Source organism: Cardiocondyla obscurior, linkage group LG14, assembly GCF_019399895.1.
Source record: "Cardiocondyla obscurior isolate alpha-2009 linkage group LG14, Cobs3.1, whole genome shotgun sequence".
Classification (NCBI taxonomy): Eukaryota; Metazoa; Arthropoda; class Insecta; order Hymenoptera; family Formicidae; genus Cardiocondyla; species Cardiocondyla obscurior.
Window position 1 is genome coordinate 2,544,832 of NC_091877.1, and position 21,234 is coordinate 2,566,065.

Consider the following 21,234-nt stretch of genomic DNA (forward strand, 5'->3'; position numbering starts at 1 on the left):
GACCGATTTCCCTCCGTTCTCTCATTTTCTGCCTCCGCCGCCTAGGGTTACGTACGCTAGCCGTTGTCACTGTAGAAAACGTCATATCAGCTCTTCGGTGTACCTGGATGAACTCTACGAGCTGCGTCTCCGAACGAAGTCCTTGACATTGACGTCGTAGCGATAAAAGACATCGTTGCACCGCGCAAAAAGCGCTTTGTCGCGGTTTATTCTTGCATTCAGAGTCGCTTGTTCATTTGATATTAATTTAATATTAAAATAATACACGATATTTTTATACTATTTATTTAATAAATTATTTAATTAATTTTATTACAAATGGTTCTATCGTAGAATAAAAATTCATTAATTAATGAAACTAAAATAGAATTTATACAAAATAGAATAAGCATTCGAACGATATTTATTCATTCATTTGCACTCAATCATTCAGACACATCGTGATTCATTTCTACTATTATAACGATAAAAATAAGAATAATTCTTTTTACAATACATTTTATGATTTTTTCGCCTATGAAATTTATTCTTTAAATATCAATATCTATATAGCGGTAATAAGCTCAATCAAATTGATCTTTTTCTTATCAACAGCCGCTACAGCTAACAAAAATCAGGATTTAAATGATACACGATACTTACGCGGATTAAATTAAGTAAACAATTTATTTTATTAATTATTCAGTCAATAGTACGCGCAATTTTAAACTTAAACGTCAATTTAGATGCTCTTTATTCCATTATAATTTTAAGCATTTGCAATTTTGAAGTTTATTATATGTATATAAATATTAAAAAAATTGAAATTTCCAATTAATGCACTTAATTATATTTTATGTAAATGATTCAACCTACGTTTTGATGGTGGATCGTGTATCATCTTGTAACAACATACAAAGCTTGCCGTAATTATTTACAACGACCATTCATTTTATAGTACATAATCGTAGCTTAATTTTGTAATTAATATTTACAAATCTGGATTTTCAGGAGCTCCTGAGTGACATATATTCATATCGAGTAATTTAATTGATGCAGAGTAGCATTTAAATTAATTTCGAAAATTCGATTGTATCATTGAGCGGACGTTGAATTTTTTCACGTCAATGCAAATGCAAATATTAAATATTTTGATGTTCTTTTATCAAACTGTGCGCTATTTTGCCAAAAGCTCTCGTGTAGCTTGACATACGCAAAATAAAGCGAAATGCGCATGCAGGCGCTTCGTGTATCTCAACCACGAAATTTCAAACTACTATTAAAATAGCATTCGTTAACAGTGCAACAAAAAGAAAGACACTAGATAAAAATATCTCAGATATTTTTATGTATTTTTCTTTTAAACACATTATTTTATAAATTTAAATTGTACCTTAACAGCCTCATTTGATTGCCTGTAACTGCGTAGGAATTATTTTTTCTCGAATTTTGCAAAACGAGGGGATCAACTTCACAGACTTGTAGGAACATTGATTTCCTTTATAAAATTCCAAGTAGTGTTCACCGTGTTTGAGTCGACAGGACAACGCAAGGAGTATTAAATGTTTCTTTCATTAAAAATTTTGTTCTGATACGTGTCAGGAATTAGATAACTTCATTTGCAGAAACATCCACATACGTAAAAACGTCGACAACTACTCACTCTCTTATTTTATATCTCGCTCGAGGGACTTAGTATATACACAGTCATTCTTATCAATCCTTACAATTAAGTACAGCGATAATATCATGGGCATGTCCATGTGATTGCAATATTATTTACAAATATATGCAAGTGATTTTAATTTTTGGAAATTTACAAGTCCCGGTTACTTCGTTGCACATCATGCACCGTTGTTTTTTTTTATTTTATTACGTTTTTTTTTTATTTTTTAATTTTTTTAGTCACTCTTCAATTTTCACAGACGTCACGCTAGTTTCTACGCTTACGTGCTAGTTTATACATTCAGTTTAATAGATCGATTAACCTTTTGACAAACATGAACAGAGATATATGTCGCTGGAAATCGATGGCACAAAGAATTAAAATTGATCGAAGCATGTTTCATAATTTTTAAACTGCCAGCACACCATCATAATTAACGATAACATATTGATTGCTGCGCCGATCACAAATGACTGACACAGAAAATGCTTGCAGCTTCATCATTCACGTGCGATAGCCATCAATCGATTTGCACTTCAATATTTTACTTGCGGCGTGCGTTTAATGTAATGACTCTATGATTAAAATGGAGCAAAGAGTTAATTATTAATTTTCTGCGTTGTACTAAATTAAATTGAAGCTTAAAGTCAGCTTTATGAAAGTGATTTTCAGAAAGCGGCTTTAACACATGCTCGTGTACGATACAAATATCCACACATTCACGCAAATCACTGGCGACATTTCCTCGACAGTCGAGTAGGCCAAATTCTTTGTTCAAGGCTAGGAAAACGATATGGATAAACGCGAATGCGATCGATGCTGCATTCAACACATATCTCATCGACGAAATACCTCCGAGTCTTTTGTAAAATACCGCCACGATCGATGTGAATATCAAACTTTTCCGGCAAGCCGTTTTACACGCAATAACAAAAAATCAGTCGGACGCTTTGAAAGAAATTGGGAAATCTCGTTTCGCTAACGATGCACGTGATTTGAAAGCTTCTGCCGATAGAAGAAAGATTGCCGGGAAGGATTTAGTAGTGACGGTGAAATCAGATAAGGAAAACGGTCGTCACGCTGTCGTCATTCCGAGGATACGTCCGACTGCTTCGAAAAATTCGCTGACACTTCGAAGGGATTCGGAATGAATATCGATCCTTCGCAAAAACCAGGGAGATCTTTGATAAAACTTAAAGCTAAACATACGATCGGCGTTCGATTTGGGTAACGCTGTCAAATACAGTTCTTGCGTTGGAAAAATTAAAATGTTGAACGGCAGAAAACAGGATATTAGTTATCTCATAACATTCTTATACGATTTATACGCCTGTTCAACGAAGGCAAAATAAAAGAATTCATAGTCTTGCTACGATAATTGTCTTTTCCGTTCGATTACGCTTAATAGTAAAAGACTCTTTAATGAATCCGCACTATCAGCCCTTAATTCGTCGATTAATTGATCCCTTGCGCGGTTGAGGAAAGATTGCAGAAATCACACTGCAGTTGAAGAGATATCGACTCGATCATTCTCACTCCCGCGATAACTACGACAGGGCGGAGAGCACGATTATGAAAATCGCTGCGCTGGATCGTGTCACGCAATGCCACGTGCTGCTTTTAGATGACATTGATTGCGCCGTGTTGTCGATTCTTCGCTGTCCAACATCATTGCCGACGTTTTTGTGGCTGTTGGTGTCGATGACGTTCTCAGCTTCGTGACTCTCCTCGTGGATCGGTCTGCCGCGAAGTCGGGTTTCTGAAAATAATCAGTAATATTATTTACTATATCAATAATGTATTTTTTATTGCGGATAGTCCACGACACGCTATCCAGCAAATAGGGTAAAAAATTCGTTTGCTACGTGTGAAGCGTGAAAAGCTGAAAATTAAAATCAAGAGAGAAAGAGAGAGAGAGACTGAGGGAAACAAAAAAAACTTGAGAAAAATTTATAGTTCCTTCCACTTCGGGCAACAATAGAAGCGGTGAATCTTTCCAATATTCTTGCCGTATATTACTCGTTCTTTCTCGGCTTACGGTAGACGTCGGGTGCTAGTGCGCTTTCGCATTACTTTTTGCGCTAGCAGCGCAACTCTCATTGTCCGTTCCGTGAAAATCGTAAACCAGATCGAGTCCAACTCGCCCCGGTCTCTGAATTGCGCGCGACTTCGCTCATACCCGCCAGTTTACATGATAATCGAAACAAGTTCGGATACCGGCGTCGGCGTCCCGGGTGCAGATTACTTGCCATAGTTGGGCCGAGCACGGTAGTTCATAAACCGCATGGGATTTCATCAAAATCCCGTCGAGAGTTCCACGTTTGTCGTGGCAGAAGGAAGAGAAGGCTCTGGGTGTGTGGGAGGGAGGAACTTGGAGGCGGCGTGGCACGTTGCTGGAAGTTTTGCGGAATAAACTTCGCGCCTTCCGCGAAACTTTCCGCAGGAAAGTTCCGCCACTGCCCGGCGGCGTGTAAGTTCTCGCATTACGTCGGGGGCGATGATTTAAGACGACGTATCCCGGCGAATTTCGGGTCGCGGCAACGTATTTGCGGAAGGTGACGTGTTTTCAAGCATTCCTCCTCGCTGATCACATAGATCAACATTTTATTGCTTGAATTACGAATGTCTGGCCACGCGTACTGCAAACGGGACACATAAATCTCATTCATATGAATGCTATCTCGCTGACGAATAAAAGAAAAAAAAAAAATAAAATAAAATAAAATAATAAAATAAAAAATAAAAGAAAAAAATTTAAACCTTGCAAACAGGAAACGCATCCGTCTAGTTTGTTCTAGTTATTAATTAAAAGCACTCGATGCGCGCACAAATAAAATTGAGATCATTTCAATGTAAAATACCTAATTATTAAGCGCGACGTTAATCGTAGTTAGGGAATAATAGAGATCCGCGGATCGTCAGGATGGTACAGGTCTCTCGGGGCATCTGGTTTCCACTGAATTCCCAGTGCAGTTGTCAAATCTCACCTCCGTCGCGCAGTCGGCTAATCTGATTTTTGCTTCCTCTAAAAGTTCCGCGAGGTTTGCACAGAGTCGCAGCTTTGAATATTCAAACTTGTTTCGACAACACCACAACTGTCGCCGGCGCGCGTAATTGTAACAACGTCGATGCGGAGTCGGGATTGCCACTTATAACGTTCGCCGTATTAAAATGACAAAAGGGACAAACAAAACTTCTATCCGCCGGCACCCGCGAGCACCCATAACGAAATCAAAATCTTCAAACTTCATTTTTTTCTTTTTTTTTTTCTCCCGCGACAAGCATTTTTCACGAGAACGTCGAAATTGTCAATTATTTTCACGCGAACCTAATCGCTCCGTATAACGGACGCTCGACAAAAGGCATTCTTAATATTTTTATGGCGTTTGAATTTTAATTTCGTATCGCGGTGAACTCGGCCGAGGTGTTCCTTTCAATCTCGCCACAATTAAAAATAGAATTAGATGAGGACTTTGTGCCGGTATAATGCGTTTCTATTTAATCGCATATTTTTCTGAGCGCTTCAGCCTCGTTTAATGCGAAAATCTGTGCCGGTAACAGCGAAAGAAAGAAAGCTTAAAAGAATAATGGAAACCGAGCGTACCTTCGCTTCTCACGACTGTCGACAAAGATGCGTCGGTTATTTCATTAGAGCTCGGTTCTAGACTGGGCACAGGCTTTTGTCGCGACCACTGGATATTCTCCACTGAAAACAATATTTTTCTTGTTAGTTATCTGCAGTTGTGTGCGGCTGATAAAAAATAATTAAAAAAAAAAAGGGGAGAGAGAGAGAGAAAGAGAGAAATCACAGTTGAAAAAATTATCAGGCGAGCGGCAAAAAAAAAATGAGATTGTTTAATTATTAATATTGAATTGTTCAACGTTTACCTGGATCGACGGTGGTGGGAACGGGCACCGTGCTCGTCGTCGTCGGTTCCGTCGTCGGTGTTGGTATGTCTGTCAAAACACATACAACGAATCATACTTTTCAATTCAACGTAATTCAGCAAAACTTGTTGAAAGCAAAAAAGCTGTGCCGACGAAAATCCAGGCGTCATAAATTTGTTGCGTATATAAAAATTAAATATCACAGCAATGAGAAAATGTGTCAATAAAATTTTGCGGACAATGTAGTTTGTGATTTGCCGTTGAATTAAAATAGGATATAAAATTGCGCACGACGATATCTCGGCGTGTTACGTTATTACATTTCTGAAAGGTAAATATTCGTGATTGAGCGCGCCGATGTTTGCGAATAAATTTTAAGCTGTCGCTGCTTCGATAATTGCTCAATGCGAAACAATTAACGTTAATGAACGGAGGGAAAGGCTTAAATAACCAATCGCGGCGTAAAAGACTATTTTACGCGCCGCCGCTTTCAAATATCTTATTTAAAAGCGAATAACAATCGCGTTAACGAAAAAAACATGCTTCCCTCGCCTCGTCGGATAAAGTTAAGCAATTAAAACTAGTAGCGTTCGCAAACGGCTTGGCGGCTATTGTAGCAACTTTCGGCATGGATTGAAAGGCCGGTTTAAAATGCTAATGCGTATTAAATCGTCGACACAATCGAACGCTTATTTAAGCAGCTTAGAAGTAATCCGCCGATTCGGTGGTCGCAGGAAAGCACAAAGCTGGGAAGTTCAATCTGCGGGCGCGCCAAGGCGAAAACCTACAATTACTGATCGATAGATAGAAGGGGCTTCTTTTTACACCACGAAAAAGGGGGCGAGGGCAAGGATTGGGGAACGCAGATCAGCGCCCGTGGTTATCGGTGATTCACCGGCTCGCACCGCTTTTCCCCGGAAATGCGGATTTGCCGAGAGAGAGACAGACGCGGCTGACTTTCACGGCGCTCCTTATCGCGCAAGGGATGAGCACGCCTTTGATACCGGAATCAATGAAAAGTTCGGAAAGAGGGAAACGCCGACGAACTGTCTGTCCGCGGACGATGATTGATCCCAGCTCCCGGCGCGGAATCGTCTCCGCCGCACCGAAACGTGCTGGCACACTTCGGTCAATGCCTCGTTACGCGATCAAATCCGCGTTCGAGTGCCGGGGGTAAAAAAGTTTTTTCCCGAACGCGCAGCGTTCTCCATTTCCGCCGACCGACCCCCGAAGCCACGGAGAAGGGTCGTTACCACATCTTTCCGGTGAAGCTCGCTCCCGCACCACGTGCGCCGACCGTAAAACACGTCGACTTTGATGCCTCCCGCGCGACTTCTCCATCTAGCGCCCCGTATGCACCCAGTCGAACGTTTTTCTTTAGCCCCCGGTCTCGTCGTTTCGAGAGAGATTCCGGTTATCGGCGGGTGGCGATTTCCGACTGCCGTCGGGGCGCGTCACTTTTCAAACCACCCTCCCTCCTCCCGGCTTACCGCGGTTCCGGCGTATCACGCTCTCGTTGTCTTCGCGAAAGAACCGCTCTCTCTCTCGCTTTATCGCGCCCGGACCGATTCCCTCCCGTCGGATGCTTAATTTCTCATCCGTTCGATGTACGTTCTTCATCGCGCGACTAACGATTTGTGATAACGCGCGCCCGGGCACGCGGGGAGAGGCGAGAGAAAGAAAGTGCGACGACCGCGGGACGATAAGGGACCGCTTGACAAATGTTCGAAAACCGGCGGGCGAATCGATATTGGCTCTCCGCGGTCGAGATATACGCCCGCGATAAATCATACATCACGTTAATATAATATTACCGTCGTAACTTCGTCGAATCACTTTCTGATCGTTTTTGCGCAAATTGTACGATCAATTTGGTAATATAATGCGATCGCGCGTGGGTTGATGCGGCTGTCAAATTCTCGGGCGGGATATAATCTCGATTGGCAGGGAAGCGGGGCTGAGATTCGGAGAAAAAGGGCGGCACGAGCCGGGGATTAATCACGCGTGATAATACGGATATTAATACGCGCGGAGGTGCACGCCCGGCATGTACAATCTATCAAAACACTCGACGGAATAAAGAATAAATGTTATCGATCGGCTGATTTGTTTAACCATTAAAACACGTTTCGAAATGTTAATTTATACGTTGAACATATTGAAAGGTAAGTTTTAATTTGGATTAAAACGAACGGAATCGCTCGCGTTAATTTGCAAATCTATGCAAATTGCGTAATTGTAATGCGGACAAGAATATAAACGCGTTTTCCCGGGCTCGCATTATACCGCTGTCCGTCGACTAAATAAAAGTATTTTAAACGATAGGAACGTCATACTCACGGTAGAGCTTGATGCTGCCGTCCGTCTCGCCGAGGGAGTTCTTAGATATGCATTTGTAGCTGCCGTAGTCGGACATCGCGACCGAACGTATCATGAGCTTCATGTGCACTTTGTATACGTTATCCGAGAAGGACGGCTCGTACTTCTCCCCTGTAATTTCACAAACATCGTTAGCGGCGAGCACGTAGCTTTTTCCTCCGGTCGAGGCCGTACTCTTTTTTTTTTTTCCCTCTCGCCGCGAAGGAGAGTTAAACGGGCGCAAAATGTTGCACGCGTCAAGTTTCAGATTGTAAACTTGACTGCGGAAGCTTAATAAATATCAAGCGAGATAAAAGATGCCTCGCGCCTTCTTTGTTCGCGCGAAAATTATGGAATTAGTTTTAATCTACGGTGAAAGCTGGTTCCGTTGAAACTGGGACGTTTTACACGTGGAAACCTCGGGGGCTGATGCGACGGGGATATATATCGCTCGTGCATACACACGTACTTTGGCCCGCGAGCCCGAGCATCAAGTTCTACATCCAACACGGGCGGTATCTACATCGCCGCAAGACACGCTCGCTTCATTAAAATATGACTCGTCATTTTAGGCGAGCTCATTTAAAGCTTAATTACATTATCCGCGCTATCGCAGGCCGCGCATTGCACACGTGCGCCGTAGGATTAATTTTTGAAACGTGCGGGATCCGTTGCAGAAGCACGCGAGGCTCGCGCGATTATTGCCCGACGCAGCTGACGATACGTCACGCGTACCACATTATCACGTTTACATCGTTATTATATCCACGGCCGCGGTATTATCTGCAGAAAATTGAAAGTAGCGTACGTGCGCGTGTTTTCGATCCGCATCGCGTTCAGCCGGACGGAATATAATATAACGATATTCTAAAATGTATTTGCCAATATCCCGCGCTTCCGCCAGGTACGCCTTCACGGTCCACCGTACTTTGTGCTCTATCAACCAGAAAAACTAGCATTAGGGTTTCTCACGTGGATGCACGTTGCCCTCCGCTCCATATTCGCGCGTTACTCCTGCGGCACATACGTACGCTACGTCCATTTAAATCGTTCCGAGCGCACTGTTTCTCACCGACGCTATTCGCGTTTCACGGCTCGGGGGAAGAAAACATTTCGATTACGAGGTACGATCCTAGATCTCGCGTAGAAAGATAATTTCGTCAAGTAACGCGCATTTCATCTCGCAGATATAATTCTCTGCGGGAAGCAATAAGCGAATGCGCTTTTAAAATAACAGTTTATTCACGGTGATTTGAAATAAATTTATCAAATTTATCTACGCACGCAAAATATATGCGATTATATCTTTTGATTATATATATTTTCAATTTCTAAAGATGGAATTGCATTTCTCCGAGAAGAGCACCGGGAGGAAAGCTCGGCACGGCCAAAAACGATATGGTGGCCGAGCACGCCAACCACTCGTTACTTTCGGACGGCAGAGCAAAGTGAAACCGGAGAATTATGCATGATCACGTGTCTAATTTAAGATATAACGTTTGTAATTGTAAAAGAGATTGTTCATCACGAAGGTGCGAGACTTTACGCGTTTCCTCCATCTCTCGCGTGTTTAAGTCGTGATTGTTTCAGAAACTCTGTTAAAAAATAAAAAAAAAAAAAGAGAAATTCAAGTGTGAAATTATGCGGAAGAACACGGTGCGATCGGAATATCGTTAAATAATCAATCAATGGCATTTCGTGGGTCGGGGAAAATGCATTAACGTTTCGATTCTTCTCGGTAACATTTCGGCGAATAAAAAGTGCCGTGGGAAACGACCGGGGCGGTTCGAGGCAGGGCGCGAACGCGGAAAGAAGTTTTGATTAACAATTCGAGGTGGTGGCGCATTCGGAAGAGAGTGAAATCTATAGGTGTAATGACCCGCGGCGAGGCGGAGGCCAAGTATTTTCTCAGCCGGCGGGGAAAACTTACGTCTCGCCGAGATAGAGAAAGAGAAATGTGGAGAAAAGGGGGTGGTGGCCGCGGGGATACCGGGGAGCGGCACCGGACGGCCGGCAGGTGGAATAAGGGCGGCGAAAGGGGTAGAATGCATTTATGTAGTGGCACCATTCGAGCCCCACAAGCGGAAGAAAAACTTTTGGCCGGCTTTGAGTTTGAAAAGCAGATGAAAAAGTTTAACGACGTTGAACTACGGCGCCGAGCATTACCCACGAGGGGAAACGCGGGGCAGGGCCGGGGTGGAGTCCCGCGAATGGATTTCGCCAGGGATAAAACTGCTTTTAAACCCAAAAGTCGACGGTGGGGCCGATATTTTGTGTTACTCGTATCTCTGCACGTCGCCGGGGCGCAGGGTCCGCCCGACATATGTGGACATGAATCACGCTGACTTGGAAACTCAAACTGCCGACGTAATTTCCATCCGCGGCGATCGCTCACGCTTAATTTCGCCTAACGCCATCGTTTCCGCGATCACGTGCCCGTGTCATCGATCACGCAATACTTCGGGGACTTTTACGAACGCAATCCAGCTTTTACACCTTTGACACATGTGAAATCGTAAAAAAAAAAAAAAATAGAGAGAGAGAGACAATTTCGTCGTAATAAAATAAATTGTATATCGAACCAATAAAGCGAACAATTTCATAACAAAAGGTTAACAAACGAAAAAATCCAATTGCATTTAAAAGATTGTTTTAAAAATTATTATTATATACAATTACATTTTTATATCTTATTTTATTTCTGCAGTTTCGAATCGTTATAAACTTTTTCGATAAAATCAATCAAATCAATTGACAGCGTAAACGATACAACGCACGTTTGTTTACAGCACAGGCAAAAAGATTTAATCGCAAGAACACACTGCAAATTTTCTGCTAAGGGTTTCCTATTAAAATTCCGCATCGCGAAGAGGGTATTCTTTCGTCAAGGTTTTTTAATTTTAATTCATTAAATGTCCGAAGCGTAATTAACGCTAAAAATAAAATCTCCGCTTCTCTCTTTCTTCAGGGTAGAGAAATTATATCCAGAACTGTCGCGTGGGGAGTACAAGTCGTAGAAATGCATTCCTTTAAAAGCAGAACCGGGCGCACGCAGTTTAGCCGCAAACACGGAAAAAAAAGAAGAAAAAAAAAAAGAAGAAAATTGTTAAGTCTCTGTAATGAGTTTAACACCGACGGATCTAATTTGATGCACACAAACCCGGTGCCGGCGAGCGAGAAACGTTAAATATCGCGTAATTGCCAACCGTCGGGGACTCTATGTTGAAAATGAATCGTCGTGTCGGCGTGCGCGTAACGCGTGTTTGTCCACTGACAGATTATGTTTTCCAAAGGCACTGATTTACGGCGTAATCCTATTGTCAACGATACCGCCGATCCAAATTCTCCATCATCCCTCGAATATCCTTCGGGCGGCTTCAAAATTCGTAACAATAATTTCACAGTCTTATTCGTCTCTTCATGATAACATGCCGCACTGACATTATTTTAAATAATTAGTCAAAATAATATTGGATACGTCAAACCAGGGTCTTTCGTTAATTATTATGACGCCGGGAAGTAATTATTTCGAAGCATTGTTCGGGAAATTTTTTTAAAAAACATTTTGAGAAACTTAAAACTAACGTCGGACGTAATTCCTTTTTTCCTTTTCGTTTAATTGTTATTGAAATATGATAATTTTATTTAATCTGAATGAAGCTACTCGCGTGAAGACGCACGGTCGGTCTCGTTGAAGGGAAATGCTAGAATGTCTTTTGAAATATGTATAAAAATTTATTTTCTATTTCTACAGCGGTGTCGTGCTGCGAATGATATTACGGGACGGCTATTTCCATGTGATTGCACCACGTTATACCGCGGCATAATAGAATTATACTATTCGCCGCTTTACAACTTGAATTGCCTCCTCGCGAGAACGGACGGCGCGATATCTGCGTTTCCGCTGATTGACTTGCGTGACTGAAAACGTTTGACGAAACTCGGAATTTGCGCAAAGTCTTGGATAAGAAAATTTATGAATTTCCTGAAGCCGGATATTTCCGGAAATCTTTTACAAGCGTTCTTCTGCCGGGGAGAGAAAAAAAATTTTTCGCTCGACGAGACTGGTAAAACTTTTGCGCTCCTTTCCGGAAATTTGAATGCTCCAGTTGGACTCGCCACGTGGCACGGTGTAATTTCGCATCGTGATTTTCCCATAATTGCAACCCGCCCTTCTGCCTTCGACGTCGCACCGGCGACGAATTGTATTTTACGGCTGAGCGCAAATTGGAGGTCAGTTCGTTGCGAATTGCATTAAAACCTACCGGGCATATGTTTTTTTTTTTACCTTTTCCCTTCAAAAACAAATGTATATATATATATATATATATATACACATATATATCGTTATCGTGTCATTAAAAAAAAATACTGTGGAACGCGTACTATCGCCAAATTTTTTCGCAAAAAAAAAAAAAAAAAAAAAAAAGGAAATGGAAATTTGCGAGCCGAATAACAATCTTCGCCGAGCGAATATTCGAATCGATTTTGGAAATCGGGTCCAGCTTTGCGCGACGCTATTCACCACGTGTCGCGTTACCGATGAATGGCCGATTCGATGCGAAAATCGGTGCACGCAGATGACGGCTCCGGGTCCACCGCGTCGTTGCGCGCCCGATATCTGATCGTGCGTGAGTCACGCGCGCTGAATTCGCATTAGCGGCCGGCGCGTATCCGCGGAAACGTTAAATCGTAAAGCATGTCGTAACTGTTACAGCGAAACACCGGGGGGTATGTGCGGCTGACACGAGGAATATAATGCGAGATAACTTGACAGTTGGTCCATTCGTAATTCGCGTGCTTTCCATCCGGGCTGCGGGCGTAGATAAGCCGCGAAACGATCGGCTACGGTTTTACGGGATTTTCATTTCGATCCGATTGAAAATCAGTGCTGAGCCGCGCAGAAAACGCCGATGCTCGCCACTCTCAAGTATCTTTTAGAATCGTGCAGTGCTTTCGCCTCGCAGAGAACCGTTCTCGGTGGGGAAACTTCTTGACGTTGAATCGCAGCTAATTTTCGCACGACGGCTCATACAATCGAATAAAAAAGAAATTAGTAAAAGAAAAAAAAAAATAATAATAAAACGTGAGTTGCATTCAACCGAGCCTAATCGTTAAAGCTTTGATGCGTTCACTTGAGGAACGTGGTCAGCGAAACTCCGCGCAACATTGCCGCGTTCAGCAGTGGCGTTTATCGCGTAGTATTGTCGGTCGACGGTAAAAAATGACGTTCCCATAAGTCACCGACAAGATCGTTGTTAACGTGGTTTATTCAGGGCCAGATTCCGTCGTAGATAAGCGGAAACTATTCAGCCGCGACGGGGTGTGCGCGGCCGTGCCATTTCAAGCCCACCTTCCTTCCCCGCCGAAAAACCAGCCTGTGAAATAAAAATCACGGGTGCCGGGCAAACAAAGATTAATCTCCGTCGGCGTCGCGAATGGAAATCGTACCGGTTTCCGGGCCATCGATCACCAGGAGCAAAACGCCGCCGTCGCTTGCCCGGCCGTTCGCCCGGCGTCGCGCCGCAGGTGCGCCGGCAGAAGCGATCCGAAATTAACCTAATTAGCCGCGCGATTAGCAGCTGCAGACACGAGTCGACGGCGACGGCGACGGTGCGCATGGACCCTCGTCGACGTTCGACCGTTCTTACCCGCACGCTCGCGCTATCCGCGCCGCCGAGACCCCCCGGGCTGCGGTGCGGGCGAAATCGGTCGGGTCGCGCGCATTAATGCATTCGAGGGGGTTATATTACTCCATACGCCTCTCCATACCCGGGCGCAGCGTCATGTCTAATTATCCGAAATAATTATGCGCACGTGTGCGAGTCGCGTTGCTTTTCGGCGACGCACCGACCGGGACGCGTCAGGTTCGATTTGCTACATCTCATCCGGGTGGTTCGTGTATTTGCGGCCGCCGCGAATATCACTTCTCGCGTTAGACAAGATCGTTGATTGTGCCGTGTAATGCACGGCGCAAATTAATTGTCACGTCGAGGGACGCGTGGGATTATTGTCGAAATTATCTTGTCCTTTCCGGTAACGGCGTTTGGAATTATCCGCGAAATCGATTACGTGACGCGATAGTGGCGTGTGGGTTTTTCTCTGTTTTTTTTTTTCTTTTTTAATTTTAATTCGAATGCACGTGCTTCGAAATACAAAATCCGGTTTGCCGCCGGCAAATAGGTTTGTCAGTGCGCGATCCGATCGTTCAGGCCTTTAATTTCTGGCGTACCGACATAAATGGATTCGATGAGCAAACCAGAACCCGTGACCGTGCGTTGTTGGCTAGTAAAGCATGGTTAAGTATGTCGGCGAAGCGGAGTTCGATTACCATTCATTAAATTATAGTAGGGACGCGCATGCGGTGCGCGTAGAAGTGGCGATCTATAAGCGCGTTGCTATTGTTGCTGATGCTGCAATTATTGCTGATGTTGGAAGAGTTAGTGTCGTCATTGAATGAATTAATACCGTCATTGTTGACGGGCGCTGTCTAATTATTGCTATCATTGCGATAATTCCGATCGATTCTCAGTCTCTTTTCTATTCCAAATAGTATTCAATTTTCCCATTTTTTTTTTATTTTCAGCTTTTTAATTTTGTTCGTTCGCGAGTTTTTATTTCCATCACGGAACTTCTCTGTGCGAGATACAGATTCATTTATACACAAATAATTTAATTTATAAAAATCTTCACACAGTCATACGTATATAAAATTGACGTAAATCAATTTGAAACAAAAGATATCAATTTTTATATTGAAAACAAATCTCTCAAATTTGCGAACTTACCGTTTGCTATAATGACGTTATTCTCTCGCGTCCAATAATTAATGGACTTAGGATACGCCTCGGAGTGGCATTCTAACGTCATCTGCTGGCCTTCTTGAGCGCCCACTAATTGGTTCTGGATCCAAATCATTGGAGTGACTGTTAACACAGAGACAAGCGTAAAAAAAAATTACATAAATACAATTGTGAATAAATCGAAGAAAAATTTAGACAACTAATATTTATAAAATAGTTACTCACAATGTACAACGAGCATAATCCTCTTGCTGACTGTCGGTGGTACACCATTGGAAGCGATGCAAAGATACGCTCCCATTTGCAACCTGTTCACTTTTGTAATATTGAAGACTGGTCCATCGACGCTGGCCACTACAACAATTGTTTGGAGCCGCTTAAGTTGCGAGACGGAGGCGATTATTAACGTTAATTGCTAGACTACTTCATTAAAGTGAAATAAAATGTCACGTTCAAGATTAAGACTCGCGCGCGATAACTTTTACGGCTGCAAAATCGCGAGATTAAACTCCTTTCTACATCCCTTTTGTGGTCTCTACGTTTCATTTAATTTTGTTCATAAATAGCGCGCGGAGTAGCGAGTCGAATCCGACGACGTGGAACACAAATTCAGCCCCATCCGCAAGAAGTTTTCATCAGTATCGCGCAAAAAACAATTCCGCAATCGGGATTCGAATTAATACACGTCGAGTACGTTGCCCCGGAGCACTGCGTAACCGATACTAATCACCGCGCTATCGTTTTTTGCCGCGCCGTCTAATCTCCGTTAACGTTACACGTTCCGCGCACGCCGACCCGCAAAACCCATCGTGCACCCTAGGCGAAACACTTGTCGACGAGTTTCTTGCCGGTGTACATCTTACTCGAGTTCTCGGTTGCGAATATTATGAATGAAATGCACGGTATCGTCGAGTAACTCTCGACTTTGGGAGTACTCTCTTTAAACTACTGCGATGAAATTATAATAAAATATATCAAGAAAGACGATACACGTCTCGCGGGGAATATACGTACGCATCGTGCACGGTGCTTCAAACGCTTCTTGTTCTTTTAAATATAATTAATATACACATTTGGAAATTATTTATTTCTGTCGATTAATTAAGTTGATAACTAATACAAATTATTGATTCAATACTGTTGAATACACAGACTTCTATATAAGTCTATGGTCTTCTATTAAGTCTGTGGTTGAATATCGCGACGTATTACTATGGTTACACACTTGCGATAGATTGAACTTAACAGCTGAATAATATTTCATATAATATTCACCGTAATATTCGCGTTGGCACACCTGCAGGCGCGTACGACGCATGCGCGCAGGTGCTTTCGGTGAGCCGGAGCTACTACCACTCCTTTCCGCTCCCTGCCGCCGACCGAGCAACACCTCCGCACGACTAGCTGGGCCCAACCGAACCCCCCCGCAGGAAACGCCCCGTCCTTTGAGAGCAAGGTGAATCTTATTCTCGTCACTAAGCCGATACGTAACTCGCGAGTAATAAATTCAGTCCTGGTTCGATCAAGCTCCTAGTGGGCTGGTTGACGAATTAATTTTGATACCGCCGATCGTGAAACCTTCCGCGACGAGGTCGACAGAAAGGTCTGTGATACGAGTGAACGGTAATAGCCGATCGGTCCGGCCGGAGTCCGTGCGATATTGTCTAAGAATCGCGAGGTATACAAGTTAAAGGTACTGCGTAACAAGCGAGCGACGAGTAGAGGTCGGCGGGACGGCGGTGTTGTGTCTCGTGCGCGAGCGTGCCGTTCGTCTACACACGTAATGCTGGCTCACGGATAGCCGGAGTCCGTTGGATATTATCTAAGAACCGCGAGGTATACAAGTTAAGGGTCTGCGTAACAAGCGAGCGACGAGTAGAGGTCGGCGGGACGGCGGGACGGCGGTGTCGTGTCTCGTGCGCGCGCGTGCAGTTCGTCTACACACGTAATGGCTGGCTCACGGATAGCCGGGGGCTAGCAGCAGCAGCGGGGGTGTAGTCAGAAAGTAAGATATAATCGCGTTCTCAGCTGATGCCGTGGTGACCTACATTCGCATTACTTTTCTCACTCCCTCATTCTCTCGTTCTCACTCCTCCACGTTCCCTGTCTCGATGTCGCTGCCGGCCGCTCTGCCGGGACCGAGGACACAATTCGTTGCCGGTACGTAACTCGCGAGTAATAAATTCAGGCTTGGTTCGATCAGGCTCTAAGCAGGCTGGTCGACGAATTAACTTCGATACCGCTGACCACGAAACCTTCCGCGACAAGGTCGACAGAAAAATCTGTGATACGAGTGAACGATAATAGCCGATCGGTCCGGCCCGAGTCCGCGAGATTTTACCAAAGAATCCGCGAGGTATACAAGTAAGGCACTGCGTAACAAGCGAGCGACGAGCAGTGGTCAGCCGGACGGTGGCGCCGTGTCTCGCGCTGCGCGTCCGTTCGTCTACACACGTAATGGCTCACGGATAGCCGGGGGCTAGCAGCAGCAGCGGGGGTGTAGTCAGAAAGTAAGACAAGCGCGTTCTCAGCTGATTCCGTGACCTACATTCGCATTACTTTTCTCACTCCCTCATTCTCTCGTTCTCACTCCTCCACGTTCCGAGTCTCGGTGTCGCTGCCGGCCGCTCTGCCGGGACCGAGGACACAATTCGTTGCGTATAACCGAAGCGTGTTCGATTGAGTTCGACGACGCGGTGAAAATTATACGCCCGTTTTGCGGAGAGTACGTGCGAATGTATTTTTATGTTAATATATTTAATTAATCTAACGAAACTTTTGTCGTGTTTCAGGTGAAAATCTACCGAGGAGAAGCTGAACGCGTGCTCGTCGCCGATAATAATTAAACGAACTTCAGTAGATGCGTTGGGTTATTTTATTTTATTTTTTTTTTGCGAGTACCGCAGAGTTTCGCGTGATTTTAATTTAATAACCGCGTTTTTTCGCGAGTCTTGCGCGTGGAAGCAGGATCCGCTCAACATCCGACATTCTCAGAGGAGAGCAGCATCCTGCATTGGCGGGGGAACTCCAGGGTGAGCTTGAATTTTTTATTACACAGTATTGCTAGCTATGCCAGATTGTTAATAAATAATTTTACTTTTATTTATTTAATTGAAAATATAATTTAAAATGTGTAAATTTTTTTGTTTCTTTTTTTTCTTTTTCTTTTGAACGATGTAAATTACTATCAGCATCACCGAAAAAAAAACAATTTTTATTTTTATGTTACAGAAGTCTCGAAGAAGGAATTATCGTATAATAACGTATCGCCGAAATGAATGATTAAACGAACCGCAGTCGGTTCGTCGGCCGTAATCGGGAGTGTCTCGTTTAGTTTTCGGGCGAAGGAAATTTCCTGTTTGATTTTTCGAGTGTTCGCAATAATTACCTTTCGCGATTGTAAATTCACGGTCGGGGTGCTCGCGAGTGACCTGTGCGCGGAAGGACGACTCGACACGTCCCATCTGAGAGGAGGAGGAGGTCCAGGAAGGACATCATGTCTTGGCGGAGCAACGTTTAGGTGAGAAACGTTTCTAATAAAATTACAATAACGATCGCTCTATCATTTCGATAACAATTAAAAAAAAAAATAAATTCAAAAACTAATAAAATAATAGTTTTTACATTTTAAAAAAAAGTTTGATATATGAAACTTTGTTTGCGCATAATAATTTTCTGTTTTACCTTTTAATTGAAAAATTAATTAAAAGAGCGTAGAACTTTTTTTTTTAAATTAATTATGAGCATTTTGAATATCTCTACAATTTATGTATTATATTTTATGTTACAGTATCGACGTAGCTGAATAACTCCGCTGCTGCGCATCGAATCGGTGAGTCTGTAATATTTTTTTTCTACATTAATGAAATCTCTGCGTATTCTTTTTGAATAAAAGACAGGCGTATAAAAAAATGATCGCGATTTAAATAATCTTGCGTCAAGAAACCGTCTCGACTATTAATAATGATTCGGAAGTTAGCAATACAAAGACGAGGAAGCTAAAACGACGTATGTTTGCCAAGCGAAAGTTTAGGTAAATTTGCGAGGTCTTAAAAGTATATAGACACGGTTACATACTCGGTATAGATATAATTAAAATCGTGTAATCTTTAAAGGCCGATCGGCTTTTATCAGTACTCTGCAGTTGCAATCCATTAATAAATTTAACAGCGCTGCTGTAATCGCGAAATAAATTCAATTTAATGCAAAATCTTCCTTTTTTTATTACCAAAACGCGCGCGAATACTGCATACCAATGAATTTATCGTTCTCCTTTTTTTTTTTCTTTTTTTTTTTCGAAAAGAGGGGAAGACTGTTCGAGAACGCGCAGCTGCGCTTTGTTAATTAAACATACCGTACTTTTTATTCACGATAGTCGCAGAATGTTCCTGCGTTCGGTGAAAAACCGTGACATTCCGGAAACCAGAAGGATTCGTAAGCCGCGAAGTTAACGGATGTAGATTAGAGTCGCGCGCGTTGGGGAACAAAACGTCCGCCGTAAAATTTAGAACTTAAGGAATCTCACTGGTGGAGATGTCGCGCCTTTGCCCGCGACTCTCGTCCGCTTGCATTTCTCGAGTTTTAAGAGGCAAGCCGAATACCGGCTTGCCTCTCTGCTACGGTCGCAGCCGTGGCACTGAACATCCGCGGCTTAGAACTCGCTTGTTATCCTTAACTTTCATGTTCCCGTGTCTGGCTCTCGCGAAATATACCTGGATAAACTGTCGCAATAAATTTGCAAAAAGTTGCTTTATCTATTCCGAACGATCGTTCCACACACACACACACACAGGCATACACACACGTAAGAGTTTTCACGACGCTACTCGCGATATCTGCGATAGTGAAAAATCGGGGAGATTTTTTTTCCAAAGCACGGTACACATTTGCTTCGCAGTGAAAGATCAAAAAACTTTCGGAAAGATATTTGGGTGGGAATAAATTTTCGAGTCGTTGAGGAACGACTTTGTCGGCTCCGCCGTTTAATCTCTGCGCGAGGCGATTTATGTTATTGAAACGCTTGCTGACTCGGCCTGAAATCACCTGCATACGAGATAAGCTGTAAAGCGGCGGTCGGACCGTACGAGCCGGTGTACGGGGCTCTTTAGTTAATTAGTTGCAAGCGCCGATTTATACGCTGTCGTCGCGGTGGAAAAAGAAAAAAAGGAAAAAAAAGGGGGAAAAAAAAAAAAATTGTACGGAGAAAATGAGACCGATAATGCCAATTACGTTTAATAGTTTTCACGTTCCTGCGTGTACCAGATTTTAGAATTACTGCCAGCGCGGCGTTTTCAACTAATGAAGTAATTAAATCGACCGCAGTTTACTGTTCGCCGAATATTTCGCGATCTCCAGCGCCCGCGCCGTTTTAGTTCCGGAATTATGCCGGAAGATATAAATTGTCACCTTCGGCAACACAAAATCGATCGCGCAGTCATTATGTAGGAGTGGATAGTATCTACGTAATTAATAATAATTCAAGAGAATACTGTATTTATGAAGTCTATAATGAATGCATATGCGGATTAAATTTGTAATAATTCACGACGTAATGACTGGCCGGCGTAACGCAGCGGATAGCCATATTTCGTCGCAACAATTTCCGTTTCTCAGCCAATAAATATTTATCGGCGTATAAATTACAAAAGTGCCCCGCGCATCCGAATACTTCAAAATAGCTTTGGCCAAGTTCGTAGGAAGCTGGCAAAGTGCAAACTGAAAAGTATCTTGTAGCGATCGACGGTACAAAGGTCGCCGAAACTTCGCGCTAGCCCGCAACCAGGGAAACTTTATTTCCGCCGCTAGTATTTGCGGACAGTTTCCGGCAAATAGGTTTCGCCGGTTTATCCGAGATTTTGTTCGTGCATACACGAGCGAGAACAGAATGTCCGTGATAGAGAGCGAATGCGTGAGAGAACGGCAGAAGAAGTATGGGCGTTTACTCATGAGTGAAAAAGGTCGCCGGTAGAACGGAAAGAGCTCGAGGATTCAAAAAGGATAGGAGAATGCGAAAAGTTGGGACGCGTCGAGAGAGTAGGGTGGATTGTCGCGACTGTTCGCGATTGCCTGGGAAAAAGACTAGGATAAGAGGAGAGACTTTCGAGAGTAAGAACAAAAAAAAAAAAAAAAAAGTAGAAGTAAGGGGGGGAAAATCGTGGTAATCGCGAGGTAGAGACTGCCGGACGAGGAAAGTACGCGGGTGTAGGAAAAGTAAGGGAAAAGGAAGAATTCGTTAATTAAAGTATGGAGCGCTAGAAACAGTACCCGTACGCTAAAAAACTCGAGCGCGAGAGCGACGGGTACGAGGGTGGAAAGAGACAAAGACGGAAAGGGGAAGACGAATAAAAAAGTCGCACGAACAAGGAGTCATATTTGTGAATTAAAGAGGAGCAAAGTCCGTGTTAGGAGTACCTTTGAAAAATTGAGAGAGAATATCGATTTTCCTTTAAGAAATAAAAATGAGAAGAAGTGGAAGCGTTCAAGCATAGAGTAAAGATTGAAATGGAAATAAACCGGATATGATGGAGAAGTTCAAGCGGG

At 43.3% G+C, this 21,234-nt stretch overlaps 1 protein-coding gene across 1 annotated transcript in view; it reads right to left on the minus strand.

The window, feature by feature from the left end:
* Positions 1 to 119: 119 nt before the first annotated feature.
* Positions 120 to 21,234, minus strand: part of LOC139107973 (neurotrimin) — a 131,944-nt gene continuing 110,829 nt past the window's right edge. The window contains exons 5-10 of the mRNA XM_070665897.1: positions 14,920 to 15,048; positions 14,680 to 14,817; positions 7,874 to 8,023; positions 5,534 to 5,602; positions 5,250 to 5,351; positions 120 to 3,404 (exon numbers count right to left, since the gene is read on the minus strand). Of these exons, the coding sequence (XP_070521998.1) occupies positions 3,193 to 3,404; positions 5,250 to 5,351; positions 5,534 to 5,602; positions 7,874 to 8,023; positions 14,680 to 14,817; positions 14,920 to 15,048 (800 nt within the window). The 3' untranslated portion in view covers positions 120 to 3,192. The remainder of the gene's footprint in view (positions 3,405 to 5,249; positions 5,352 to 5,533; positions 5,603 to 7,873; positions 8,024 to 14,679; positions 14,818 to 14,919; positions 15,049 to 21,234) is intronic.